At 44.0% G+C, this 24,030-nt stretch overlaps 1 protein-coding gene across 1 annotated transcript in view; it reads right to left on the reverse strand.

The window, feature by feature from the left end:
* Positions 1-24,030, reverse strand: part of FA2H (fatty acid 2-hydroxylase) — a 74,826-nt gene that overhangs the window by 5,818 nt on the left and 44,978 nt on the right. Inside the window, exons 3-5 of the mRNA XM_058155598.1 lie at positions 8,351-8,493; positions 3,749-3,855; positions 184-356 (exon numbers count right to left, since the gene is read on the reverse strand). Coding sequence (XP_058011581.1) covers positions 184-356; positions 3,749-3,855; positions 8,351-8,493 — 423 coding nt within the window. The remainder of the gene's footprint in view (positions 1-183; positions 357-3,748; positions 3,856-8,350; positions 8,494-24,030) is intronic.

Consider the following 24,030-nt stretch of genomic DNA (forward strand, 5'->3'; position numbering starts at 1 on the left):
CAAGTCAGCCTTGACTTCTCCATGGCTGACAGTTTTGCAATGTTGGAAGTCCTCTTCAATGCACAAAACTGCTGAGCTAAACTCCCTTTGGGCTGCTCTTGAGCTGGGTCACATTGGTGAGACAGGCCCAGATGTTATCTCACCACAAGCTGCTATCACCCCAGTTTCCCAGGGCTCACCTACCTTATGATGCTGGCCATGTACCAGAAAATGCAACGTGATCAGATAGTAGTTGCTGGCTGGAGGGTTCATGTGGAAGATGAAGCGATGGATGAGATACTCCAGCAGGGACCAGATGAATATGCCCAAGACAAAGAGCGGAGGGAACCAGTACTTGTGAACAGGAACGGCATAGGCTATGCGGAGGAAGGGAAAGCGACAATGGGTGTGAACAGAAATGGTCCCCTGGAGTAGAACCAGGGGTGAAATCCAGCAGGTTTTGACAGGTTCTGGAGAACCGGTAGCGGAAATTCTGAGCAGTTCGGAGAACCGGCAAATTCTGGCTCCAGAGTGGGGTGGGAATGGAGATTTTGCATAAATGCACCCACGTGCCTATTGTCGCTATCCTAATATTCCCCTTTTTTACTTACTCTTTTCATGTATCCAAATTATGTTTATACTTTTACCTGTTATCTTTTATATGATTGACAAAAATAAATAAACAAAATAAAATAAATCCTTTCCCTGCTATGCCCACCAAGCCACGCCCACAGAACCGATAGTAAAAACATCTGAATTCCACCGCTGAGCAGAACACAAGCCAATGAAGGCGGATTTCCAACCACAGCCAGCCAGCAAGTCCAGAAACAGAACATGAATGCAATGCTGTGCTTGCCCCCAGGCTCTGGTAGGCAGAGGTAGACTGCTTGTAAAGAAGGAGGTTCAACTGAGCTACCACACACCTCAAAGCGGTAGAGAGGCCCCTCTCTGCTTCAAATTCCCAGTCATGCTGCCTTCCAGGGGCCTGGCTGGGCTCTCCTTCAGCCTTAGAGTCGAGTCCCCCCATGCAGGGGGTCTCCAAGTTGATTTGGCCTTGTTCCCTTCCCAGGAGGAGAGCCAAAGATGCTGGCTCTGTCCTCTGCCAAAGGCCTATTTAGGGGGTCGCTAGGGGTCTGAAAAGGTTGGTGTTTGGGGGCTTGGGAATCTGGGCCTTCAGCAAGCAGCTTCCAAGGCACGAGAGGAAAGGGGTGTGTGGCCCCCCGGTCCCCTCTTCTTTTCTCTCCAAAGTCTTTCTTTCCCCAATGGGGGCAACAGGGTGGAGTGCTGAGAACAGCATTTTTGCTCCTTAATGTGGGAAATCAGCCAGGGCAACCTAGGTAGAACACAGAATAACGGGGTTGGAAGGGACCTTGGTGGTCTTCTAGTCCAACCCCCTGCTCAAGCACTTTATACCATTCTGGACAAATGGCTGTCCAGCCTCTTCTTGAAAACTTCCAGTGATGGAGCAACCACAACTTCTGAAGGCACCGATTAATTGTTCTCACTGTCAGGAAATTCTCTTTAGTTCTGGTTTGTTTGTTTGTTTGTTTGTTTACAGACAGACATGGACACATGAAAAATTTTTGGCACAAAAAAAAAGGATATAAATAGGCAAAACATAGCCATAAACACATAAAATGAGTACATATAAATGGGGACAGTAGGACAGGGATGATAGGTATGCTGGTGCGCTTATGCACACCCCCCCTTAGGGACCTCTTAAGAAACATGAAAGGTCCACGGTAGACAGTTTAAGGTAAAAGGTATGGGGATTAGAGAGACTAACAACAGGATCAGGGAGAGCGTTCCAGACATTTACTACTCTATTGCAGAAGTCGTATTTCCTACAATCAAGATCAGAGCGATTTACATTGAGTTTGAATCTATTGATAGCCCTTGTGTTATTACGGTTGAAATTAAAGTACTCATTTACAGGTAGAACGTTTTGGTAAATAATCTTATGAACTAAACATAGGTCAGAACATAGACAACGTAGTTCGAGGCTACCTAGACCTAAAATTTCAAGCCTGGTGGTATAGGGAATTTTATTTCGAGCAGAAGATTTCAGAACTCTTCTAGTATAATACCTCTGGACCCTCTCTAATGTATCGATGTCTGAAATACAGTGAGGGTTCCAGGCAGGTGAGCAGTAATCAAGTATAGGTCTGGCAAAGGTTTATATGCCCTAGTTTGGAGTACAGCGTTACCAGAGAGAAAACTTTATAAAATAAGATTTACAACTCTTAAGGCCCTTTTTGCAATGGTGTTACAGTGAGCTCTGGGACTTAGATCCTTTGAAATGAGTACTCCTAGGTCTTTGACAGAGTGTGGGTCAACTTTTAGATCATTTCCAGCCAGCAAATATTTGAAGTTCTTATTTCTATTGCCAATGTGCAGACTGAGCATTTGTTAGCAGAGATTTGGAGTTGCCAATTGTTTGGCATGTATGTAGATACATAGATACATAGTCTAAGTCATAGATACATAGTCTAAGTCATTTTGAAGGGTAGCAGAGTTGTCTGTGGTGTTGAATAGTTAACATCATTGGCAAAGAGGACACAGTTGCTTATAATTTGATCGCAAAGGCCGTTGATATAAAGCAGAAAGGGTGTTGGACCTAGAACGCTGCCTTGGGGAACACCGCTGTTGACAGGATTTGATAGGGCGCTGCCTATTTTGACCACTTGTAGCCTGTTTGACAGGAACGCAGCTATCCAATTATGTAGGGTTCCAGAAATGCCATAAAATTTTTAAATTTTAAATATCAATTTCAACTGGGGTTGTAATTTATATGAATTTTAAGGGTTTTTAGGTTTAAACATTTTAAATTTTGGCCAATTATATAATAAATTTTAATTCTCTGTTTTAATTGTACACTGTTATTGTTTTATATTGGCTGTACACCGCCCTGAGTCCTTCGGGAGAAGGGCGGTATAAAAATCTAATAAATAATAATAATAATAATAAGATTTAAGTTTCAGAAGTAGTTTGTCGTGCACAACTGAATCAAAGGCTTTACAGAAGTCTATGTAAATTGCATCTATTGCTTTGCCCTGGTCAAGCTGAGAGGTCCAGATGTTTTTGCAGTGTATGAGTTGCAGATTACATGACAATTTTTTCCTGAAACCAAATTGTTTATCAGAGAATAGGTTATTTGTCGCTAAGTGGAGGGTGATGGATTGGTTTATGATGGATTCCACGACTTTACACGTGACACAACAAAGAGAGATGGGTCTATAATTCTCAACAAGGCCAGGGTCACCTTTTTTGAAGATAGGTATGATTGTTCGGTCCCACTGGAAGTTGGCAAATGGGCCGTTTCTGGTATCTGGAGGACCTCCGGGGGAGGGCGGTGGGGAAGGCCATTTTTGCCCCCCCCCTCCAGATTCCTGGAGCCAGATAAGAGAGAAAAATGGGCCTACTGGGCCATCATATGCAGGGAGTGGGGGTTGGGGTCACGCACGCATGGGTGGGGGCGGAGTGCATAGAATTATGGGTGTGGACACACACGCGCCCCCCCTCCTGGGTTAGCCATCCCTGCTCTAGCCCAAACTGCCTGTTTGCTAACTCCCAGCTGCATCCATCCCCATCAGGCTCCTAGGTATTTCCCAACAGGGATTCCAAAGCTACTGGGTGAAAGTGGTTGGAGTAAGGAGAAGAGCATGTGGAGAGCATCCTTCCCAGACCCTCTGTTGTCACCAACCTTGATTCCCTCAAGTGGGGAGGGAGTTTGGTGTGAAAAAGATACCGGCTCACACAGAAGCCTCACCTGATGTGAAGGAGGAAAACAGCTGGGTTTTGCCTTGGGCAAGGGCGGTGTAGCAGTGCCAACTGAGGAAGAACACCACCGGTAGCCAGACTATACAGACAACGTACCTGGAAGAGAAAAAAAAAAGGGTCAAACTGGTTTTTGATTTGTGACACATCCTGCAGTCGAAATCTGGCCTTAGAATGGGGCTGAAGCAGCTTTTTCAGATTCTCCACTGAATCTCTACACCAAAGGTGTCAAACTGGATACGGCCTGCGGGGTACTTAGATCTGGCCCACGGGGCTGCCCTGGAAACAACAAAAGGCCGGCTCACGGTGCCTCTGCCAGTGAAAATGGAGCTTGGGAAAGCCACGTGCAGGCTTCCCGGGCTCTGTTTTCAGCCACGGCAGCCTCCTGCAGTCCTCTGCTCTGTTTTCACTGGCAGAGGGCTGCAGGAGGCCGCTGTGGCCGAAAACAGAGCCTCAATGAGTGACGTCAAGCTGGCCACACCCCCTGCACCCCCCCCACCCCGAGCCTCCCAAAGTCAAACCCAACCCTGATGCGTCCCTCAGACAAATCGAGTTTGATACCCCTACTCTACACAGTGAAACTGGCAGGACAATTTCCCTGAGTTTCTTCAGAGACCTTCCTACACAATTTCTCCAGGAGAAGTTCCCCTCCAGCAAGACCACCATGACTGAAAAGGCCAAGCACAAAGGCTTCTTTCCTGATCTTGGGATTTTCCGGAAGCCAAGGGGGCCATTCACTTTACAGGAGCGACCAAGTTGCTTCAGAGAGTACTGGAGCTCCACCTTCCATCCGTAAGAGGGTCTCCAACATTCCCCTCTCCTTTGGAAGCAAATCCTCTTTACAGCTGCTTGAAGGAAAAATGGGAGGAAAAAAAGGCACGAGACTTTCTCTGCCCAGTTCAGCTTTCTGGTCTTTTGGGCTCATCACTGTGAAAGAGCTTGTTTTTTTCTCCCCTTCAATCGTGTTAGGAAATTGTTATTTGTCTAACTAGTTGGCCAGGCAACATATAAACTATGTATGTTTGCAGTAAGAAAGGTATTATATTGCTTTAAGGCTGTGCTGCATCATGCAAGCATCCTGATTGGCTGAGCTCTGTAGCCAATGTATATAAGGAAAGCCAAATGATGGCTTGTGGGGAATCTACAGGGACTCTACAGCATTGTTACCTGATGATATGCTGCAACTATATATTTGAGCTCTATGATCATTGCTTGATCAGGGCTATTTACTGATTCCTCAATATTTACTGACTGTTGTGTATTGAACTGTGTTCCTAAAGATCTGGTTTGTTGTGCAAGTCTACAATTGGTAAGAAGACTTGGTATTTGTAATATCCCTGGACTGGCTTTATATGTGAATGACATATAATGGATTGTTTTGGACTATGATTTGGCTTTTTCCCTAAAAGTAAAGGAATATCAAACCCCAGTTTGTCTGTGTAGTAATTGTTACTGTCCACAACCAGTCTCAGTCGTTTTCATGCGTAGAGTACTCTGCTCAATAGTCCACAACTTTGGTTGTGAGCTCAGATTACCCTTAACTTTGGTTACGGGCCCAGAACACTGAGAGTGGGTGTGAATATACAGTAATATATTCAGACGGCTGTGTTTTGTATAAATAGTCCAAGTGAAGATGGCACAAGAACAGTCATCCAGCATATCCATGATAACCCGGTTGGATGGAACAAACTATGTTTCCTGGTCTGTGAAATGCAACCTACTTCTACGTAAGGAAGGACTATGGGACATAGTTAATAATCCACTGGATGTAACTGCATGGAATCCAGACGATGATGAAGATGAGAAGAAAATAGCCAAATTTAATCGGGATAATGAACGAGCTCTTTGTATAATTGGACTGACTGACTGACTGAGTGACCAACAGCCAGTTCAGAATCTGCTGCTAGGTGTTGGAACAATTTGAAGAGAATTTATGTTCGAGATAGTGTGGGTGCACACATACACCTTACACGCAAACTGTTTAATGCCCGACTTCTTAAAGGTGGAGATATGTTGGCCCATTTGGAGTTTATGACAAGAACTTTCCAAGAGCTACGTGTCTGATTTCCAGAGACTGCCTGGACAAGTTTCCCTGCTATTTTCTTGGCAAGATTTTTCAGATGCGATCTGAAGAGGAAGTGACTGGTGACCAAGGTCATCCAGCTGGCTTTGTGCCCAGAGCAGGACTAGTAAGACCTGTCACAGAAGGCGGCGGCAGCAAGCCAACCTCAGCTGATCTTGGAAATGCTAAACAGCGCTTCAAGTGGAGACCAACAGGAGATCTCAAGACAAATAAACAAGACTGGGAAGTAGGAAAAGAGCAGCCTGATGGAGTCCGTGCAGTCCAAGGAACCAAGCCTGCCTCTGCTCTCCCTAAATCAGGGATGGGGAATAATGGTCCTTTTATGACTTGTGGACTTCAACTCCCAGAATTCCTGAGCCAGCCGTGCTGAAGTCCACAGGTCATAAAAAGACCATCGTTCCTCACCCCTGCCCCAAATGAAGCTAGGCCTCCCACCCTGAGCCAAATCAGGACCAGTCTGTGTGCAGGAAGGTGTCGACTTTTTCCTCTACAATTCATCCCTAATCCATTGCTAGGCCCCACTCAGCAGCTGTCAGTTGCCAAGAAACCACACCTGCAATTCCAACTGTGTGACTGTTAATACCTTTGATCAAGTCCCCAAATCCTGGGTTTGGAGGGGAGGGTTAGGAGCTGCTCTAAAAGGCCAGGGGCCGTTTTGAACACAGCTTTGCAAAGGTTTGGGACTCTGCAAGCTGTCCCACAAGTGTCCTGGAACTTGTCGTTTCTAGTGAGGCATGAATGGGGTAACTATGTAAAAGATGGAGTGCTCTATGAGCCACGGTGGCGCAGTAGTTAGAGTGCAGTACTGCAGGCTCCTTCTGTTGACTGCCGGCTGCCTGCGATTTGGCAGTTTGAATCTCACCAGGCTCCAGGTTGACTCAGCCTTCCATCCTTCCAAGGCAGGTAAAATGAGGACCCAGATTGTTGGGGGGGCAATACGCTGACTCTGTAAACTGCTTAGAGAGGACTGGAAAGCACTGTGAAGTGGTAGATAAGTCTAAGTGCGATTGCTATCTTCCTTCCTTCCTTCCTTCCTTCCTTCCTTCCTTCCTTCCTTCCTTCCTTCTTTCCTTCCATCCTGTTAGAATGCAGTATTGCAGGCTGATTCTGCCCACTGCCAGGAGTTCAATTCTCACTGGCTTAACAGGTTGACTCAGCCTTCCATCCTTCCGAGGTGGGTAAAATGAGGACCCAGATTGTTGGGGGAAATATGCTGACTCTGTAAACTGCTTAGAAGGGCTGGAAAGCACTGTGAAGCAATATATAAGGCTGCTTATATACTGCTATATAATTGTTATTGCTATTGCTCTCACACTAATCAAATTTCACTGAAAGTCACCTTTGTCTGGACCATGATCTCCAATGACTCCCAATGATCATGGCAGCAGGATTAAAATAATTTGTCTTCTTCTGGCTTTTTAAGAACTTCTAAGTCTAGTTCTGCAGCCCACGTGGTCCTCATCCAAATACCAGCCAAAACCAAGTCTGCTTGCCATCTGAGATCAGCCACGGCCAGCTCAGTAGCCAGAAATGAAATTCAGCTTTATAGCAATAGCAATAGCCTTTAGACTTATATACCACTTCATAGTGCTTTACAGCACTCTCTAAGCAGTTTACAGAGTCAGCCTCTCGCCTCTGATGTCTGACTGTGGTATACAGTTCAGCACGAGCTACTTTCAAGACAGATGCAGCTCTGAATATCTCCCTGAATTTTCAAGCTTTCAAGTACATGGGAAATAGCAATTGCAAGAGCACTTAGACTTATATACCACTTCACAGTGCTTTACATCTCTCTCTAAGCGGTTTACAATATCAGCCTATTGTCCCCAACGATCTGGGTCCTCGTTTTACTGACCTCAGAAGAATGGAAAGCTGAGTCAATCTTAAGCCGGTGAGAATTGAACTGCTGGCAGTCAGCAGAATTAGCCTGCAATGCTGCATTCTAACCACTGCGCCACCCAGGTTCTGTCATTGTTGAGGCACTGAGTAATCCAATAAGAAAATATTTCTGAAACAATGACCCAAAGGATCACAGGTTGTCTAATTATTACTCTAAATTCATTTTTATTTTGTCCTAGCCTTGGGCATCCAAGCAGAGTGGTAGTGGAGATAAAAAAGATTGCAACTGTGATCAAGGAATCAAAAACATGTTCCTCCTTTATATGTATTAATGGTCCCCACCCACATAGCAATAGCACTTAGACTTATATACCGCTTCACAGTGCTTTACAGCCCTCTCTAAGCAGTTTTACAGAGTCAGCCTCTTGCCCCCAACAATCTGGGTCCTCATTTTACCCACCTCAGAAGGATGGAAGGCCGAGTCAATCTTGAGCTGGTCAGGATCGAGTTTCGCCTGGCAGTGGGCAGAGTCAGACTGCGATGCTGCATTCTAACCATTGCATCACCACGGCTCTTTATCCTGGCCAGACCTATTTTCTTGGGACACTGTTTGTACCACTGTGCCTTTGGGCTGCACCCACTGCACACTCCTGCCCCACCTCTAGCCCTTACCACTGTGCCCTGGAGAGGGACTCCAGGAGATCCGAATGGAAGAGGCGAATTGGCCGATCCACTGGCTGGTGCACCCATTCATCGTACTTCTCCTGCAGATGGCCCACTTGCCAGAGCAGAGGCTTTCCCCAGTCCACCAGGTCCTGGAAGGAGAGATTCCACAGCAAGATCCCGTGAGCTTTACAACTGCATTATCTCAACAGTCAGAGTCATGACAGAGTTATTCTGATAACATAGCATGTCCAAACTGTTAAGTTCGGGCAATGAAGAGGCAGGAGACGATACCAGTGACAACAGCTCTTTGGTTTTATTTATTTATTTATTTATTTATTTATTTATTTTTCATATTTTTATACCGCCCTATCTCCCTAGGGACTCAGGGCGGTTCACAACCAGATAAAAAATACATATAAATACAAGTAAAACATCCATTAAAAAACTTATCATAATTGGCCGAATAATTAAAATAATAATAAAAATAATAAAATCCCCATTAAAACCAATTCGAATTTAAAATCTAGTCCAGTCCTGCGCAAATAAATAGATGTGTCTTAAGCTCGCGGTGAAAGGTTCGGAGGTCAGGAAGTTGGCGAAGTCCTGGGGGAAGCTCGTTCCAGAGGGTGGGAGCCCCCACAGAGAAGGCCCTTCCCCTGGGTGTCGCCAGCCGGCACTGTCTGGCCAACGGCACCCTGAGGAGTCCCTCTCTGTGAGAGCGCACGGGTCGGTGAGAAGTATTCGGTAGCAGCAGACGGTCCCGTAAGTATCCCGGCCCTGTGCCATGGAGCGCTTTGAAGATAGTCACCAAAACCTTGAAGCGCACCCGGAAGACCACAGGTAGCCAGTGCAGTCTGCGCAGGAGAGGTGTCACATGGGAGCCACAAGGGGCTCCCTCTATCACCCGCGCAGCCGCATTCTGAACTAACTGGAGCCTCCGGGTGCACCTCAAGGGGAGCCCCATGTAGAGAGCATTGCAGTAATACAGACGAGACGTCACGAGAGCGTGAGTGACCGTGCATAGGGCATCCCGGTCTAGAAAGGGGCGCAACTGGCGAACCAGGCGGACCTGGTAAAAAGCTCTCCTAGAGACGGCCACCAAATGATCTTCAAAGGACAGCCGTTCATCCAGGAGAACGCCCAAGTTGCGTACCCTTTCCATCGGGGCCAATGACTCACCCCCAACAGTGCAGCTGACTGTACCGGGATGCCGGCATCCACAGCCACTCTGTCTTGGAGGGATTGAGCTTGAGCCTGTTTCTCCCCATCCAGACCCGTACGGCTTCCAGACACCGGGACAACACTTCGATAGCTTCGTTGGGGTGGCCCGGTGTGGAAAAGTACAGCTGGGTGTCATCAGCATACAGCTGGTACCTCACACCGAAACCACTGATGATCTCACCCAGTGGCTTCATATAGATGTTGAACAGAAGGGGCGAGAGAATCGACCCCTGCGGCACCCCACAAGTTAGGTGCCTCGGGGCCGACCTCTGCCCCCCTGTCAACACCGTCTGCGACCGATCGGAGAGATAGGAGGAGAACCACCGAAAAACAGTGCCTCCCACCCCCAATCCCTCCAACCGGTGCAGCAGGATACCATGGTCGATGGTATCAAAAGCCGCTGAGAGGTCTAATAGGACCAAGGCAGAGGAATAACTCCTATCCCTGGCCCTCCAGAGATCATCCACCAACGCGACCAAAGCCGTCTCAGTGCTGTATCCGGGCCGGAAGCCGGACTGGAACGGGTCTAGATAGACAGTTTCATCCAGGTACTGGGGTAGTTGACATGCCACCACACTCTCTACAACCTTCACCGCGAAGCGAAGGTTGGAGACAGGACGATAATTACCTAAAACAGCTGGGTCCAGGGAAGGCTTCTTGAGGAGGGGCCTCACCACCGCCTCTTTCAAGGCGGCCAGAAAGACCCCCTCCACCAAAGAAGCATTCGTAATCTCCTGGAGCCAGCCTCGTGTCACCTCCTGAGTGGCCAGTACCAACCAGGAGGGGCACGGGTCCAGTAAACACGTGGTGGCGTTCAACCCACCCAGCAACCTGTCCATGTCCTCAGGAGCCACAGGGTCAAACTCATCCCAAACAATCTCAACAAGACCGCCCTCCGACGTCTCACCTGGATCTACCCAATTTTGGTCCAGACCGTCCCGAAGCTGAACGATTTTATCGTATAGATAACCACTAAACTCCTCAGCTCGTCCCTGCAACGGGTCATCCCGCTCCCCCTGCTGAAGGGGGGAACGAGTCACCCGAAACAAGGTGGCTGGGCGGTTATCTGCCGACGCAATGAGGGAGGAGACGTAGCAACGTCTCGCTTCCCTCAGTGCCACTAGGTAGGTCCTATTATAGGACCTAACTAGTGTCCGATCAGCCTCCGAACGACTGGACCTCCAAGAACTCTCTAGGCGTCTTCTCCGGCGTTTCATCCTCCTCAGCTCCTCGGAAAACCAAGGAGCCGGTTGGGACCTGCGCCGGGTCAGAGGTCGCAAAGGCATGACATGGTCTAAAGCCCCTGCCGCGGCCCATTCCCAGGCCGCGACTAGTTCCTCAGCCGTGCCGTGAGCCAGACCCGTGAGCAGGTTTATTGTGATCCCAGCAAAAGCCAACAGGCAAAAACCCCTCTTTAAATACTATTTTGGCTGAGGCATCATCCAATCAGCAACGTGCATGTTCCCGCCCAAATTTCCCTCCTAAAGTTCAAATACATTACACTCCTCCCCTCCCAGAATGCATTGTACCATTATTTACATAAAATTTACATGTTATTTTTCCACGTAGTCACGCAGGTAGACAGGGCGTCTCCTAACTCTTTCTGACCTGCGCAATTCATTCCCTGGGAGTGAGTTGAGCTGGTCGGAGGGACTGTTTGTTCCTCCCAGCTCCTCCTCTGGGCCATCCAGCCCTGGATTATTGGCAGAGTCGTCCCTGCTGCCCTCTGGAGGAGCCGGTTGGTGTTGCTGGACTTCTTCATACTCAGCTAAGTCATCCGATCACCTCGGGGTTGAGTTAGCTGTTGGTTCAAATATTGGGTAGTCAGGGTCTGGCTGTTTGGTTTCTGGATTGTTTTGTATTCTCTTCTGTAATTGATCTATGTGGCGTCTCCACACTCGGCCATCCCCCATGTCCACTAAATATGACTTTGGGCCCGTTACTCCTATAATTGTTCCCTTTAGCCATGCTGGGCCCTCACTATAGTTATGTGCCCATACTGGGTCACCTATTGTCATTGCTCTGGTTCTTCCCTTTGTGCTTTGGTACCCATCAGGGGAGTATGTTGGGTTTAACCGATCTAGGGGGCACCGGAGTCTTCTACCCATTAATAACTCCGATGGGCTGCGGCCGGTGGTCACACAGGGAGTTCTGTGTTGGACTGCCAAGAAGGTATCAATTTTGGTTTGCCAATCTCCTGGGCTTATTCTAGATAGCGCTTCCTTGGCACTGCGTACGAAACGTTCTGCAAGTCCGTTCGTCGCCGGGTGGAAAGGCGCCGAGAGGATATGTTGGATGCCCTCTTCTGCCAAGTACCCCTCGAACTGGGTGGCCATGAATTGTGGGCCATTGTCGGACACTAGAGTGTCGGGCAACCCGTGTGTTACAAATAGATGCCTCAATACTGTGATTACAGCTTCCGCTGTTGTGGTTTTCATGAGTAAAATTTCTAACCACTTTGAGTAGGCATCCACCACAATTAAAAAGGTTTGCCCATGGAACGGCCCGGCAAAATCTATATGGATCCTGGACCAAGGACCCTGGGGTTTCTCCCAATCCCTGATGGGGTCTGTTGGGGGTAGTGGCCTTGATTCTTGACATGCTTGGCATTTCCCTACCTGGTCGCTAATGTTACGTGTGGTGGCCACTAGGCTTTTCATCCTTACAATTCCCGGGTGGCCCACATGCAATAGTTCCAATACATGCCCTCGTAATTTCTCTGAAATAACCACTTTATCTCCCTATAACAGACAACCCCCTTGTACCGACAGTTCCAAACGCTTTTTTGCAAAATCTTTGAAACGATCCCCCGGTGCAGTGGGCCATCCCCTCTGCACCCAACCGATCACAGTTCTTATGACAATGCCACCTAAAATAATGAAAAGTTCAAGATGCAGAATTGGCATACAAGGAATTTGATGGCTGCCAGCTTCTCTCCTTTGTGGATGAACTGGGCAAACTTTTCTGGATATTTTTTTCCCCTCTGCAGCTCCCAGCCCATTTCCAGCTCAATTGTCTTTTGCTGGCTTCTTCTCCCCATCACTTCCTTTGCACAATCCTGGTCGATGGACTTCCTAGCCCCTTCTTCCTCACATTGCGTTGGGGTAGAAAAGCCAACGAGGCTAAGCAAAGTGGAAACTGCTTAAGAATAGTTGCAGTTCCCATCGCCAGGGAAAGGAAGAAGAGGGAGCTTCCAGAAGCATCTGAGCCATTCCCCCTTTGGGGTATTTTGGGGGAAATGTTTTGTGGGTGTTATCCTAATAATGGATGGACAAACAGACAGACAGAAAGTCTGGAGGCCCTTTGCTTAATTCTTTTCCAACATTCTGTATGCATTGCATTCTACATGCAAGCTTGCAAAATTTATTACAACGAATATTCTATTTTATTAACATAACAACAGAGTTGGAAAGGACCTTGGAGGCCTTCTAGTCCAACCCCCTGCCCAGGCAGGAAACCCTACACCATCTCAGTCAGATGGTTATCCAACATTTTCTTAAAAATTTCCAGTGTTGGAGCATTCACAACTTCTGCAGGCAAGTCGTTCCACTTATTAATTGTTCTAACTGTCAGGAAATTTCTCCTTAGTTCTAAGTTGCTTCTTTCTTTGATCAGTTTCCACCCATTGCTTCTTGTTCTACCCTCAGGTGCTTTGGAGAACAGCCCGACTCCCTCTTCTTTGTGGCAACCCCTGAGATATTGGAACACAGCTATCATGTTTCCCCTAGTCCTTCTTTTTATTAAACTAGACATACCCAGTTCCTGCAACCGTTCTTCATATGTTTTAGGCTCCAATCCCCTAATCATCTTTGTTGCTCTTCTCTGCACTCTTTCTAGAGTCTCAACATCTTTTTTACATCATGGCGACCAAAACTGGATGCAATATTCCAAGTGTGGCCTTACCAAGGCATTATAAAGTGGCACTAACACTTCACGTGATCTTGATTCTATCCCTCTGTTTATGCAGCCCAGAACTGTGTTGGCTTTTTTAGCAGCTGCTGCACACTGCTGGCTCATATCTAAATGGTTAACCACTAGGACTCCAAGATCCCTCTCACAGGTACTACTATTGAGCAAGGTACCACATATACAGTACCGGTGCATTTTGTTTTTTTTGCCTAAATGTAGAACGTCACTTTTTTCACTGTTGAATTTCATTTTGTTAGATAGCACCCAATGTTCAAGTCTGTCAAGATCTTTCTGTAACTTGAGCCTATCTTCTGGAGTGTTGGCTATTCCTGCCAGCTTGGTGTCATCTGCAAATTTGATGAGTTCCCCATCTATCCCCTTGTCCAAGTCAATGATGAAGATGTTGAAGAGTACTGGGCCTAAAACAGAGCCTTGGGGTACTCCACTGCATACTTCCCTCCATGTGGATGTAGTTCCGTTGAGGACTACACGTTGAGTGCGGTTGGTCAGCCAGTTACGAATCCATCTGGTGGTGGTGCTGTCTAACCCACATTTTTCTACCTTATCTAGTAGTAGGTTATGGTCTACTTTATCAAATGCTTTACTGAAGTCCAAGTAAATTATATCAACAGCATTCCTCTGGTCTACTAATTTTGTCATTTTGTCAAAGAATGCGATAAGATTAGTCTGGCATGATCTGTTTTTGACAAATCCATGTTGGCTTTTGGTTATTACTTTGTTTGCTTCTAGGTGTTCAGTGATTCGTTGCTTGATTATCTTTTCCAGAATCTTCCCCGGTATTGAGGTCAGGCTGATAGGTCTGTAGTTTCCTGGATCTGTTTTTTTTCCTTTTTTGAAGATGGGAACTACATCAGCTCTTTTCTAGTCCTCTGGCAGCTCCCCTGTGCTCCAGGATCATTGAAAGATATAGTTCAGTGGTTCTGAAATCACGTCTGCCAGTTCCTTCAGAACCCTGGGGTGTAGTCCATCCAGTCCTGGTGATTTGAACTCGTCTAGGGTAGACAGGTGTTCACTTACCATTTTCTTTTATTGAAAAAGTTTTACAAAAACAAATAAATTTCCCCCCTCCCCCTTCCCCCATCCCACCCCCCTCCCTCCAAAATCCCCCTCCCCCCTGACTTCCTGGAGCAAACACAAGGTATAATTCAATAAACAAACATTCATACATAAAATTTTCGAAATCTAACCCAATTATAATCCTTCTCTTTCACATAACCTGACTTTTTCCGTTAAAATCAGAAACAACATCCTTCATTCAAAGGCAATCTGATATCTCTTAATCTGATATCTGTTTTGAATATAGTCAATCCAATTCTTCCATTCATTTAGATATTTTTCTTGAGTATGTCTTTCAAGAAGGCTGAGATTTTAGCCATCTCAGCCAAATTGGAAACTTTCAATATCCATTCTTCTATTGTAGGTAATTATTTTTTCTTCCAATATTGTCCAATCAACAATCTTGCTGCTGTTATTAAGTTCAAAATCAATTTAGTCTCAATCACTGTACAGTCTGTTATTATTCCCAAAAGGAAAAATTGCGGTAGGAACTTTATCTTCTTCTTCAAAACATTCTGCATAATCCACCAAATTCTTATCCAGAAAGACTTAATTTTCTTACAAGTCCACCATACATGAAAATATATAGCATCATCACAATTACATCTCCAACATTTCGCTTGCATATCTGGATACGTACATGATAATTTCTTAGGATCTAAATGCCATCTATAAAACATCTTATAAAAAATTTCCCTTAAATTCTGTGCTTGCGTAAATTTAACATTTCTAACCCAAATTTTCTCCCATGTTTCCAACATTATTGGTTCCTGAATATTCTGTGCCCATTTTATCATACAATCCTTTATTAAATCTCTTTCAGAATCTATTTCTATCAACACATTATACAATCTCTTTATATGCCCCTGGGTTTGATTTCTAATTTGTTTAACCAAATTTTCTTCATTTTGAATAATACCAATTTTCTGATCTTCTTTCCATCTAGCTTTCAACTGTCCATATTGAAACCAAGTATAATTCCTCCCTTCTTCTTTTAATATATCCAAAGATTTAAGTTGTAGATTTCCCCTCTCATTGTATAAAAGATCTTTATAAGTAATCGTTTCTTGTTCCTGTTCTATATTTATATTCTCTACTGTGTGCCGAGGACTTACCCATATAGGAATTTTATAATTTAACTTATAATAATATTTTTTCCAGACACGCAGAAGAGAAATTCTCAACACATGATTCTTAAAAGCTTTATCTACTTTCTTATCATACAATAAATATGCATGCCAACCATATAATAAATCATAACCTTCTATATTCAAAATCCTTTCCTCTGTCAAATTAAACCAGTCACTTATTACAGAAAGAACAACCGCTTCATAATACAATTTTAAATTAGGCATTTTTAATCCTCCTCTTTCCCGTGTATCTTGCATTATTTTCATTTTAACTTTCGCTTTTTTCCCTTCCCATATAAATTTATTAATTCCAATCTGCCATTCTTCCAAATTTTTATCTTTCTTAATTATTGGTATCATGTGAAACAAGAACAAGAATTTAGGCAAAACATTCATTTTTATAGCTGCTATTCTCCCCAACAAAGATAATTGTAATTTTTTCCAAATATTCATTTCCTTCTGAATTTTTTGCCATAACACATCATAATTATTCTTATACAATTTCACATTTGATGAGGTAAGAAAAACTCCTTAATATTTAACCTTTTTTACAATTTCAAATCCTGTTATTTCCTCTAGTTTTTCTTTCTGGTTCTTAATCATATTTTTGGTTAACACTTTGTTTTATTTTGATTCACTTTAAACCCTGAGACCTTTCCATATTGATTAATTACTTCCAACAAATATACACTTGAATTTATAGGTTGAGTCAACATAATCACCAAATCATCTGCAAATGCTCTCGCTTTGTATTCATGTCTTCTACTTTTAATACCCTCTATCTCCCTTGACTCTCTTATCTTATCCAATAAAGGTTCCAAAGACAAAATAAACAATAAAGGTGATAAAGGAAACCCCTGCCTTGTTCCTTTCCCAATTTTAAAATTATCTGTCAAACTACCATTAATTATTATCTGAGCTGTTTGCTCTCCATAAATTGCCCTAAGTATTCGTGTAAAACCATTTCCAAATTGCATTTTGTCTGTCAATTTAAATAAAAATTCCCAATGTAAACGATCAAAAGCTTTCTCTGCATCCAGAAAAATAAACGCTGCTGGAATCTGATTTTTCTTTTCCAAATATTCCAATAAATTCACTATCTGCCTAACATTATTCCTCATTTGTCTCCCCTTTATAAAATCAGACTGATCAGTATGAATCCTTTATTGTACAATTTCCATTAACCTATTTGCCATTATTTTCGCAAAAATCTTATAATCATTATTCAAGAGTGAAATCGGTCTATAATTCCCAGGATTAGTACAATCTTGATCCTCTTTTGGTATCAATGAAAGAAAAGTAGTCCTCCATGATGGTGGCACTCCCCCTCCCATCTGTATCTGATTAAATAACTCCTTAAGTGGACCAACTATCTCATCCTGTAAATTTTTATAATATATTGCTGTAAGTCCATCTGTGCCTGGGGATTTCCCTACTTTTAATTGCTTTATCACCAGAATAATTTCTTCAGAAGTTATAGACCGATTCAAATCTTCCCTTCGTTCATTAGTTAAACCTTTGACCTTATATTCTTGCAAATAAATATCAATATCCATATTCGATATTGTATCTCTAGCGTATAAATTTGTATAGTATTCCAAGAAAGCTTTTTTAATTTTATCCTGTTGAAATCTCACTTTACCTTTATATTCAATTTTTTCAATAGTACGTGCTTTCTGTTTTTTCCTTAACATATAAGCCAGCCACCTCCCTGATTTATTGGCATTACAAAAAGTATTATGTTTAGCATATTGTATATTGGTTGCCACCTGATCTGCCATTAACATATTAAATTGACTCTGTAATATCTTTATCGCATCCCTAATTTTCGAGTCATATGGATTATGTGCCAATAATTGTTGTTTCCTCTGAATTTCCTCTTCTAAATACCTACGCTGTTTTTGTAGTTTTCTCCTCTGTCTATTGTTGATATATATTAGAATTCCTCTCATAAAGGCCTTACTCGCATCCCAAACCATTTCTATTGATGTTCCCTATTCAAATTATTATCAAAAATTTCTTTCATTTGTTTTTTACATTGATTTAAATTATACTCATACTTAAACAAATTCTCATTTATTCTCCATGATCTTCTGCCTCTTTCTTGATGCAATTCCATCCATACTGGACTATGATCAGTTAAACACCTTGGAAATATCTTTGTTTTCTTAACCCTAGAAAGCAAGTCATTAGTAATTAATATAAAATCAATGTGTGATAAAGATTGGTGCCTATCCGAAAAATAGGTATAATCTCTGTCTTCAAAATTCTGTATTCTCCAAATATCTCTCAACTCAAGATCTTCCATCATCTCAAAACAAGATTTGGGCAATTTTGCATGCGTAGGAATTTTCTTAGAAAGAGTTCTTTTGTCTTTTCTAATATCCATTACTCCATTCAGATCTCCTAATATAATAAATGTTTTGTAATCCCAAGAAGTCAATTTTTCATGTAACAATTTATAAAATTTTTCTTGTTGTCGATTAGGTGCATAAATACCAATCAGAAGTGTCTTTTTTCCTTTTAATGTCAATTCTATAGCTATATATCTTCCTTGGATATCCGCTTCAATTAGTTTAGCTGGTATATTTATTTTCAAATATATCACTATGCCATTTTTCTTGTTAGGAGCTGAAGAAACAAAGTGTTTACCTAATTTTGAGTTAATCAAATATTTCTGATCTGATAATTTAATATGTGTCTCTTGCAAACAAATCACATCATTTTTAAATTGTTTCAAATAATGAAATATTTTTCTTCTTTTCTGTGCTGAATTTAAACCATTGACATTCCATGTCAGAAATTTATTTGCCTTGCTGGCATCTCGAAGCCTTTGAGCAATTAGCTAAAAACTTTCACTCTTTGGCCTAGTTCCTCCCACAGCTTCAGAGGTAGTATCCCTTTCCTTTCTTTGTAGTTGTTCCTCTTTCTCCTTACGCCTAATAGCTCCCCTTGTCATTCTTTGTTCTTGAGGCTGTTCTTGAGATAATGACATCACAGGTGCCATTTCAGCTTCCTCTCTCATTTGTCTCTCTTGAAGGCTTTTATCCACTGCTTCTACATACACTTTCAACACATTAAAAAGAAAATCTTTTGCCTTTAGCTCTGTATCAATTCGATATCTCCTGCCCTGAAAAAAACTGTTAAACCAATTGGCATCTCCCATCTGTATTGGATCTGATGTTTCTTAAGCTCTTGTGTAAAAAATCTGAAATCCCTCCTATCCTTTAGCATTTTAGCAGGGATCTCTTTCAGGACCAACACCTCCTGTTCTCCTATTTGTAATTTCTTTTGATATGTAGCTTGCAGAATCTGATTTCTCATTGTGGTAGTCAAAAAGTAAATTACAATGTCTCTTGGAAGTTTTTTCTGCCTTGCTACCCATGAATTAACTCAATATGCCTTGTCAATTTGAAAAACAACATCTCGAGGGTCCAATCCTAACATTTCAGCTAGAGCTTCTGATATAACTTTTTTAAAGGACTTCCGGTGGCTTCCGTCTTCCTCGGAGGACGCCTGGAAAGGCGCCCTGAACTGAGAACCCGTAAAAAGCCGGTGAAACAGCGAATACCAGCTGTTAGTCAGCTTCAAAGCTTTCCCTGGGAGAAAGGGAATAGCGAAGAGCGGCTGGAGAGCAGAAGATCTCCCCAGGGGCTCTGCTTTGTTTAGCGGAGCCTTGGAGGGGAGCCTGCCTAACCCAGCCCTGCTCCGGACTCGGCGAGATCCTGCTTTAGGCAGGACGAGAGGAAGACGTCCACCTCTGCTCGACTGATTCTGTTTTGAATACTGGATGCAGATGGGACAAATACAAGTGATTGATTGCTGAAGCAGCAAGAAGAAGCTGACATCTACCTTTTTTTTTAAAAAAGGAAAGAACTTTTTCTCACTTTAATTTAGTGAAGGAAAAAAAATGGCGTCTGAGAAGAAGTGGATTGGAAGCTGCTTGTAAGTGAAAGTGAAGTGCGTCTTTGTGGATTCTAGCAGAATTGAAGCTCTCCATAGGAAACAAGGTGAAAGTTTTTATTTTACAACTTTAAGTTGAGACTTTATTCAAACCAGAATGGCTTCTAAGCCACCTAAAGCTCCCATAACAAGAAGGGGGGTCTGAATCAAATCTGGAAGATATGTTAAAGGAACAGAACAGAGTTTCTGAAGAAAGATTTAAGGAACTTATGAATAATATTTATGAGGTGAAGGATCAGCTTAGAGAGGAAATTAAAGAGAATAATAAAAAAATTAGAGAAGATTTATTGATGGCATTTCAAGGTTTGGCAAAAAATTTGGAAGTAATAGAAGATAAAGTGGAACAAATTAGCCAAACAAATCAGTATTTGGAAAATAAAGTGGGAGAACTGCAAAATAAAGTGGATAAAAATGAAGATCATGTGGTGGTGTTACAATACAGGGCGTTGGAGAAGGCCTTGAGAATTAGGGGCCTTCAGGAACAGAAGGAAGAAGAACTTACAACGAATATTCTGTGTCGGCTGCACAAAGATGGGGAACCTATTCTGCTCATGAATTTGGATAACGAGATGGGCAGCCTGTAGACGTAATAAATAAATCAAAGCAATAAATGTGTGAGTTCAGCAACTGAAATACTCAAGATTCCTGCAATCTCACCATCTCTTTGCCAACTCTGGAGAAACTGCCAGTGAGGTGCCCATGAAGTCAGCAAGAATTGAATCCTCCCAGCAAGAGACTTTCCCTTCCCCAGCTAAAATGAGATTTATTCCACGGTGCGCACACATGAAACAAATTCCTAATTTGCAAGAAGCTACAACTTAATGTAATGGAAAACACTGTTATTTGATCATAAGCCGTTCCGAGGCTGATCGGACACTAGTGAGATCTTTTACTAAGACCTACCTAGTGGCAATGAGGGAGGCGAAACGTTCTTACGTTTCCACCCTCATTGCATTGGCAGATAACCGCCCGGCCGCCCTGTTTCGGGTGACTCGCTCCCTCCTTCACCAGGAGGGGCGGGATGACCCCTTACAGGGACGTGCTGAGGAGTTTAACAGTTATCTATACGATAAAATCTTGAAAGAGGCGGTGGTGAGACCTCTCCTCAAGAAGCCTTCCCTGGACCCAGCTGTTTTAGGTAATTATCGTCCAGTCTCCAACCTTCGCTTTGCGGCGAAGGTTGTAGAGAGTGTGGTGGCATGTCAATTACCCCGGTACCTGGATGAACTGCACTGGCTACCTGTGGCCTTCCGGGTGCGCTTCAAGGTTTTGGTAATTATCTTCAAAGCGCTCCATGGCATAGGGCCGGGTTGCTTACGGGACCGCCTGCTGCCACCGATTGCCTCTCACCGACCCGTCCGCTCTCACAGAGAGGGACTCCTCAGGGTGCCGTCGGCCAGACAGTGCCGACTGGCAACACCCAGGGGAAGGACCTTTTCTGTGGGGGCTCCCACCCTCTGGAACGAACTTCCCCCAGGACTTCGCCAACTTCCTGACCTTCGAACCTTCCGCCGCGAACTTAAGACACATCTATTTATTTGCGCAGGACTGGACTAGAATTTTTAAATTTTTGAATTTGGTTTTTAATGAGGTTTTAGTATTTGTATTTCCATTTTAAATATTCGGCCTTATTTAATAAGTTTTTTAATTGTGGTTTTATTCTGTATTTATATGTATATTTTATCCGGCTGTAAACCGCCCTGAGTCCCTAGGGAGATAGGGTGGTATAAAAATACGAAAAATAAATAAATAAAATAAATAAATAAATAAAATTATTCAGCTTCGGGATAGTTTAGACCAAAATTGCGATGATCCAAGAGGCACGTCTTGTTGAAGTTGTTTGGGATGAGTTTGAGTCTGTGGCTCTCGAGGACGTGGATAGGTTGCTGGGGAGGTTACACGCAACCACATGTTTACTGGACCCGTGTCCTTCCTGGTTGGTTCTGGCTACTCAGGAAGTGACACGAGGCTGGCTCCGGGGAATTATAAATGCTTCATTGTTGGAAGGGGTTTTCCCCACTGCCTTGAAAGAGGCGGTGGTGAGACCCCTCCTCAAGAAGCCTTCCCTGGATCCAGCTATTTTGGGAAATTATCGTCCAGTCTCCAACCTTCGTTTTGTGGCAAAGGTTGTAGAGAGTGTGGTTGCATGGCAGCTTCCCCAGTACCTGGATGAAGCCGTCTATCTAGACCCGTTCCAGTCTGGCTTCCGGTCCGGACATAGTACGGAGACAGCTTTGGTCACGTTGGTGGATGACCTCTGGAGGGCCAGGGATAGGGGTTGTTACTTTGCCCTGGTCCTATTAGATCTCTCAGCAGCTTTCGATACCATCGACCATGGTATCTTGCTGCACCGGTTGGAGGGCTTGGGAGTGGGAGGCACCGTTTATCGGTGGTTCTCCTCCTATCTCTCCGACCGGTCGCAAACGGTGTTGACGGGGGGGCAGAGGTCGACCGCGAGGCGCCTTACTTGTGGGGTGCCTCAGGGGTCGATTCTCTCGCCCCTCCTGTTCAACATCTATATGAAGCCGCTGGGTGAGGTCATCAGTGGTTTCAGGGTGAGTTATCATCTGTACGCTGATGATACGCAGCTGTACTTTTCCACCCCGGACCACCCCAACGAAGCTGTCGAAGTGCTGTCCCGGTGTCTGGAAGCCGTACGGGTCTGGATGGGGAGAAACAGACTCAAGCTCAATCCCTCCAAGACGGAGTGACTGTGGATGCCGGCACCCCGGTACAGTCAGCTGCAGCCGCAGCTGACTGGTTGGGGTGAGTTATTGGCCCCAATGGAAAGGGTGCGCAACTTGGGTGTCCTCTTGGATGGGCGGCTGTCGTTTGACGATCATTTGGCGGCCGTCTCCAAGAGGGCCTTTCACCAAGTATGCTTGGTTCGCCAGTTGCGCCCCTTCCTTGACCGGGATGCCTTATGCACGGTCACTCATGCTCTTGTCACTTCCCGTTTGGATTATTGCAATGCTCTCTACATGGGGCTGCCCTTGAAGTGCACCCGGAGGCTGCAGCTAGTCCAGAATGCAGCTGCGCAGGTAATAGTGGGAGCAACTCGTTGCTCCCATGTAACACCACTCCTGCGCAGTTTGCACTGGCTCCCTGTGGTCTTTCAGGTGCGCTTTAAGATTTTGGTTACCACCTTTAAAGCGCTCCCTGGCTTAGGGTCCGGGTACTTACGGGACCGCCTGCTGTTACCTTATGCCTCCCACCGACCCGTACGCTCACACAGAGAGGGCCTTCTCAGGGTGCCGTCCTCCAAACAATGTCGGCTGGCGGCCCCCAGGGGAAGGGCCTTCTCTGTCGGAGCTCCTACGCTCTGGAACGAACTTCTCCCTGGTTTACGTCAAGTGTCTGATCTTCGGACTTTTCGCCGTGAGCTGAAAACGCACCTATTTATTCAAGTGGGACTGGCTTAAAAGTTTTATTAAATTTTAATTGGGGTTATTTATATTTTAAGGTTTGTTAAATTGTTTTAAATTTCAGCTACCCTGTAATATGTTTTGTTTTAATTTTGTTTTAATGTGTATATTGTGGATTTTTATTTGGCTGTACACCGCCCTGAGTCCTTCGGGAGAAGGGTGGTATAAAAATCGAATAAAATAAATAAATAAATAAAATAAATAAGCTGTTTTTGCCAGGGTATCATTTCCGCTTGCCATTTGATTTGTCCTTGGAAGTCCCCTAAAACTGACTTACCCAAGAAAACTACCAGAAGTAACTTTATTAAATTTGCAGATCAAGTGATAGAGATGATCTGCGTGGGCCCAGCCCTGGGGGCATTTGCCAGCTGAATCAGGATTGATTAGCTGTGTTTTTATTTCCTCATTGTTTATGTACTCTTTCCCCCTATTTCAATAGTGTGTCATGACTATAAACTTCCTGGTGTGCCCTGCAAAATGTATCTTGCGACAGAGTTTTTAAAGAGCAGAGTTCACATGGCTGTTTGTACACATGGGATGCTGAGTAAGAAAGAGCAGGAAAATGCATTTCTAGCCTCAGAAGATGTCATGCCCTGATAAAACTCCCACTTCATTGGCACAGGGACCTAATACGAAACTAGTTTGTCAATTTAAAGGGGTAAAAATTTGGTTTCTGCCAGGTCACTTCCCTGCTGCTTCAGGGAGAGATGCTGTAAGAACTGTGCAGTCAAGAGGCAACTAACCGATATTGGACTAAAATACACACATGGTTGGAGAAAATGATTAAAAAACATATAGAATTTAAGGCAGAAGTTTTTCTGTTGGAGATTATACCAGAAATATATAGTAGAGTATTAAAATATTTGATGGTGAAAGTTATAACAGAAGCTAGGACTGTGTTTGCTAAAAACTGGAAAAATGAGAAACTACTTTTGCAAGATGAAATCGTTAGGAAGATAAT

Source organism: Ahaetulla prasina, chromosome 12 (assembly GCF_028640845.1).
Source record: "Ahaetulla prasina isolate Xishuangbanna chromosome 12, ASM2864084v1, whole genome shotgun sequence".
NCBI classification, from domain to species: Eukaryota; Metazoa; Chordata; class Lepidosauria; order Squamata; family Colubridae; genus Ahaetulla; species Ahaetulla prasina.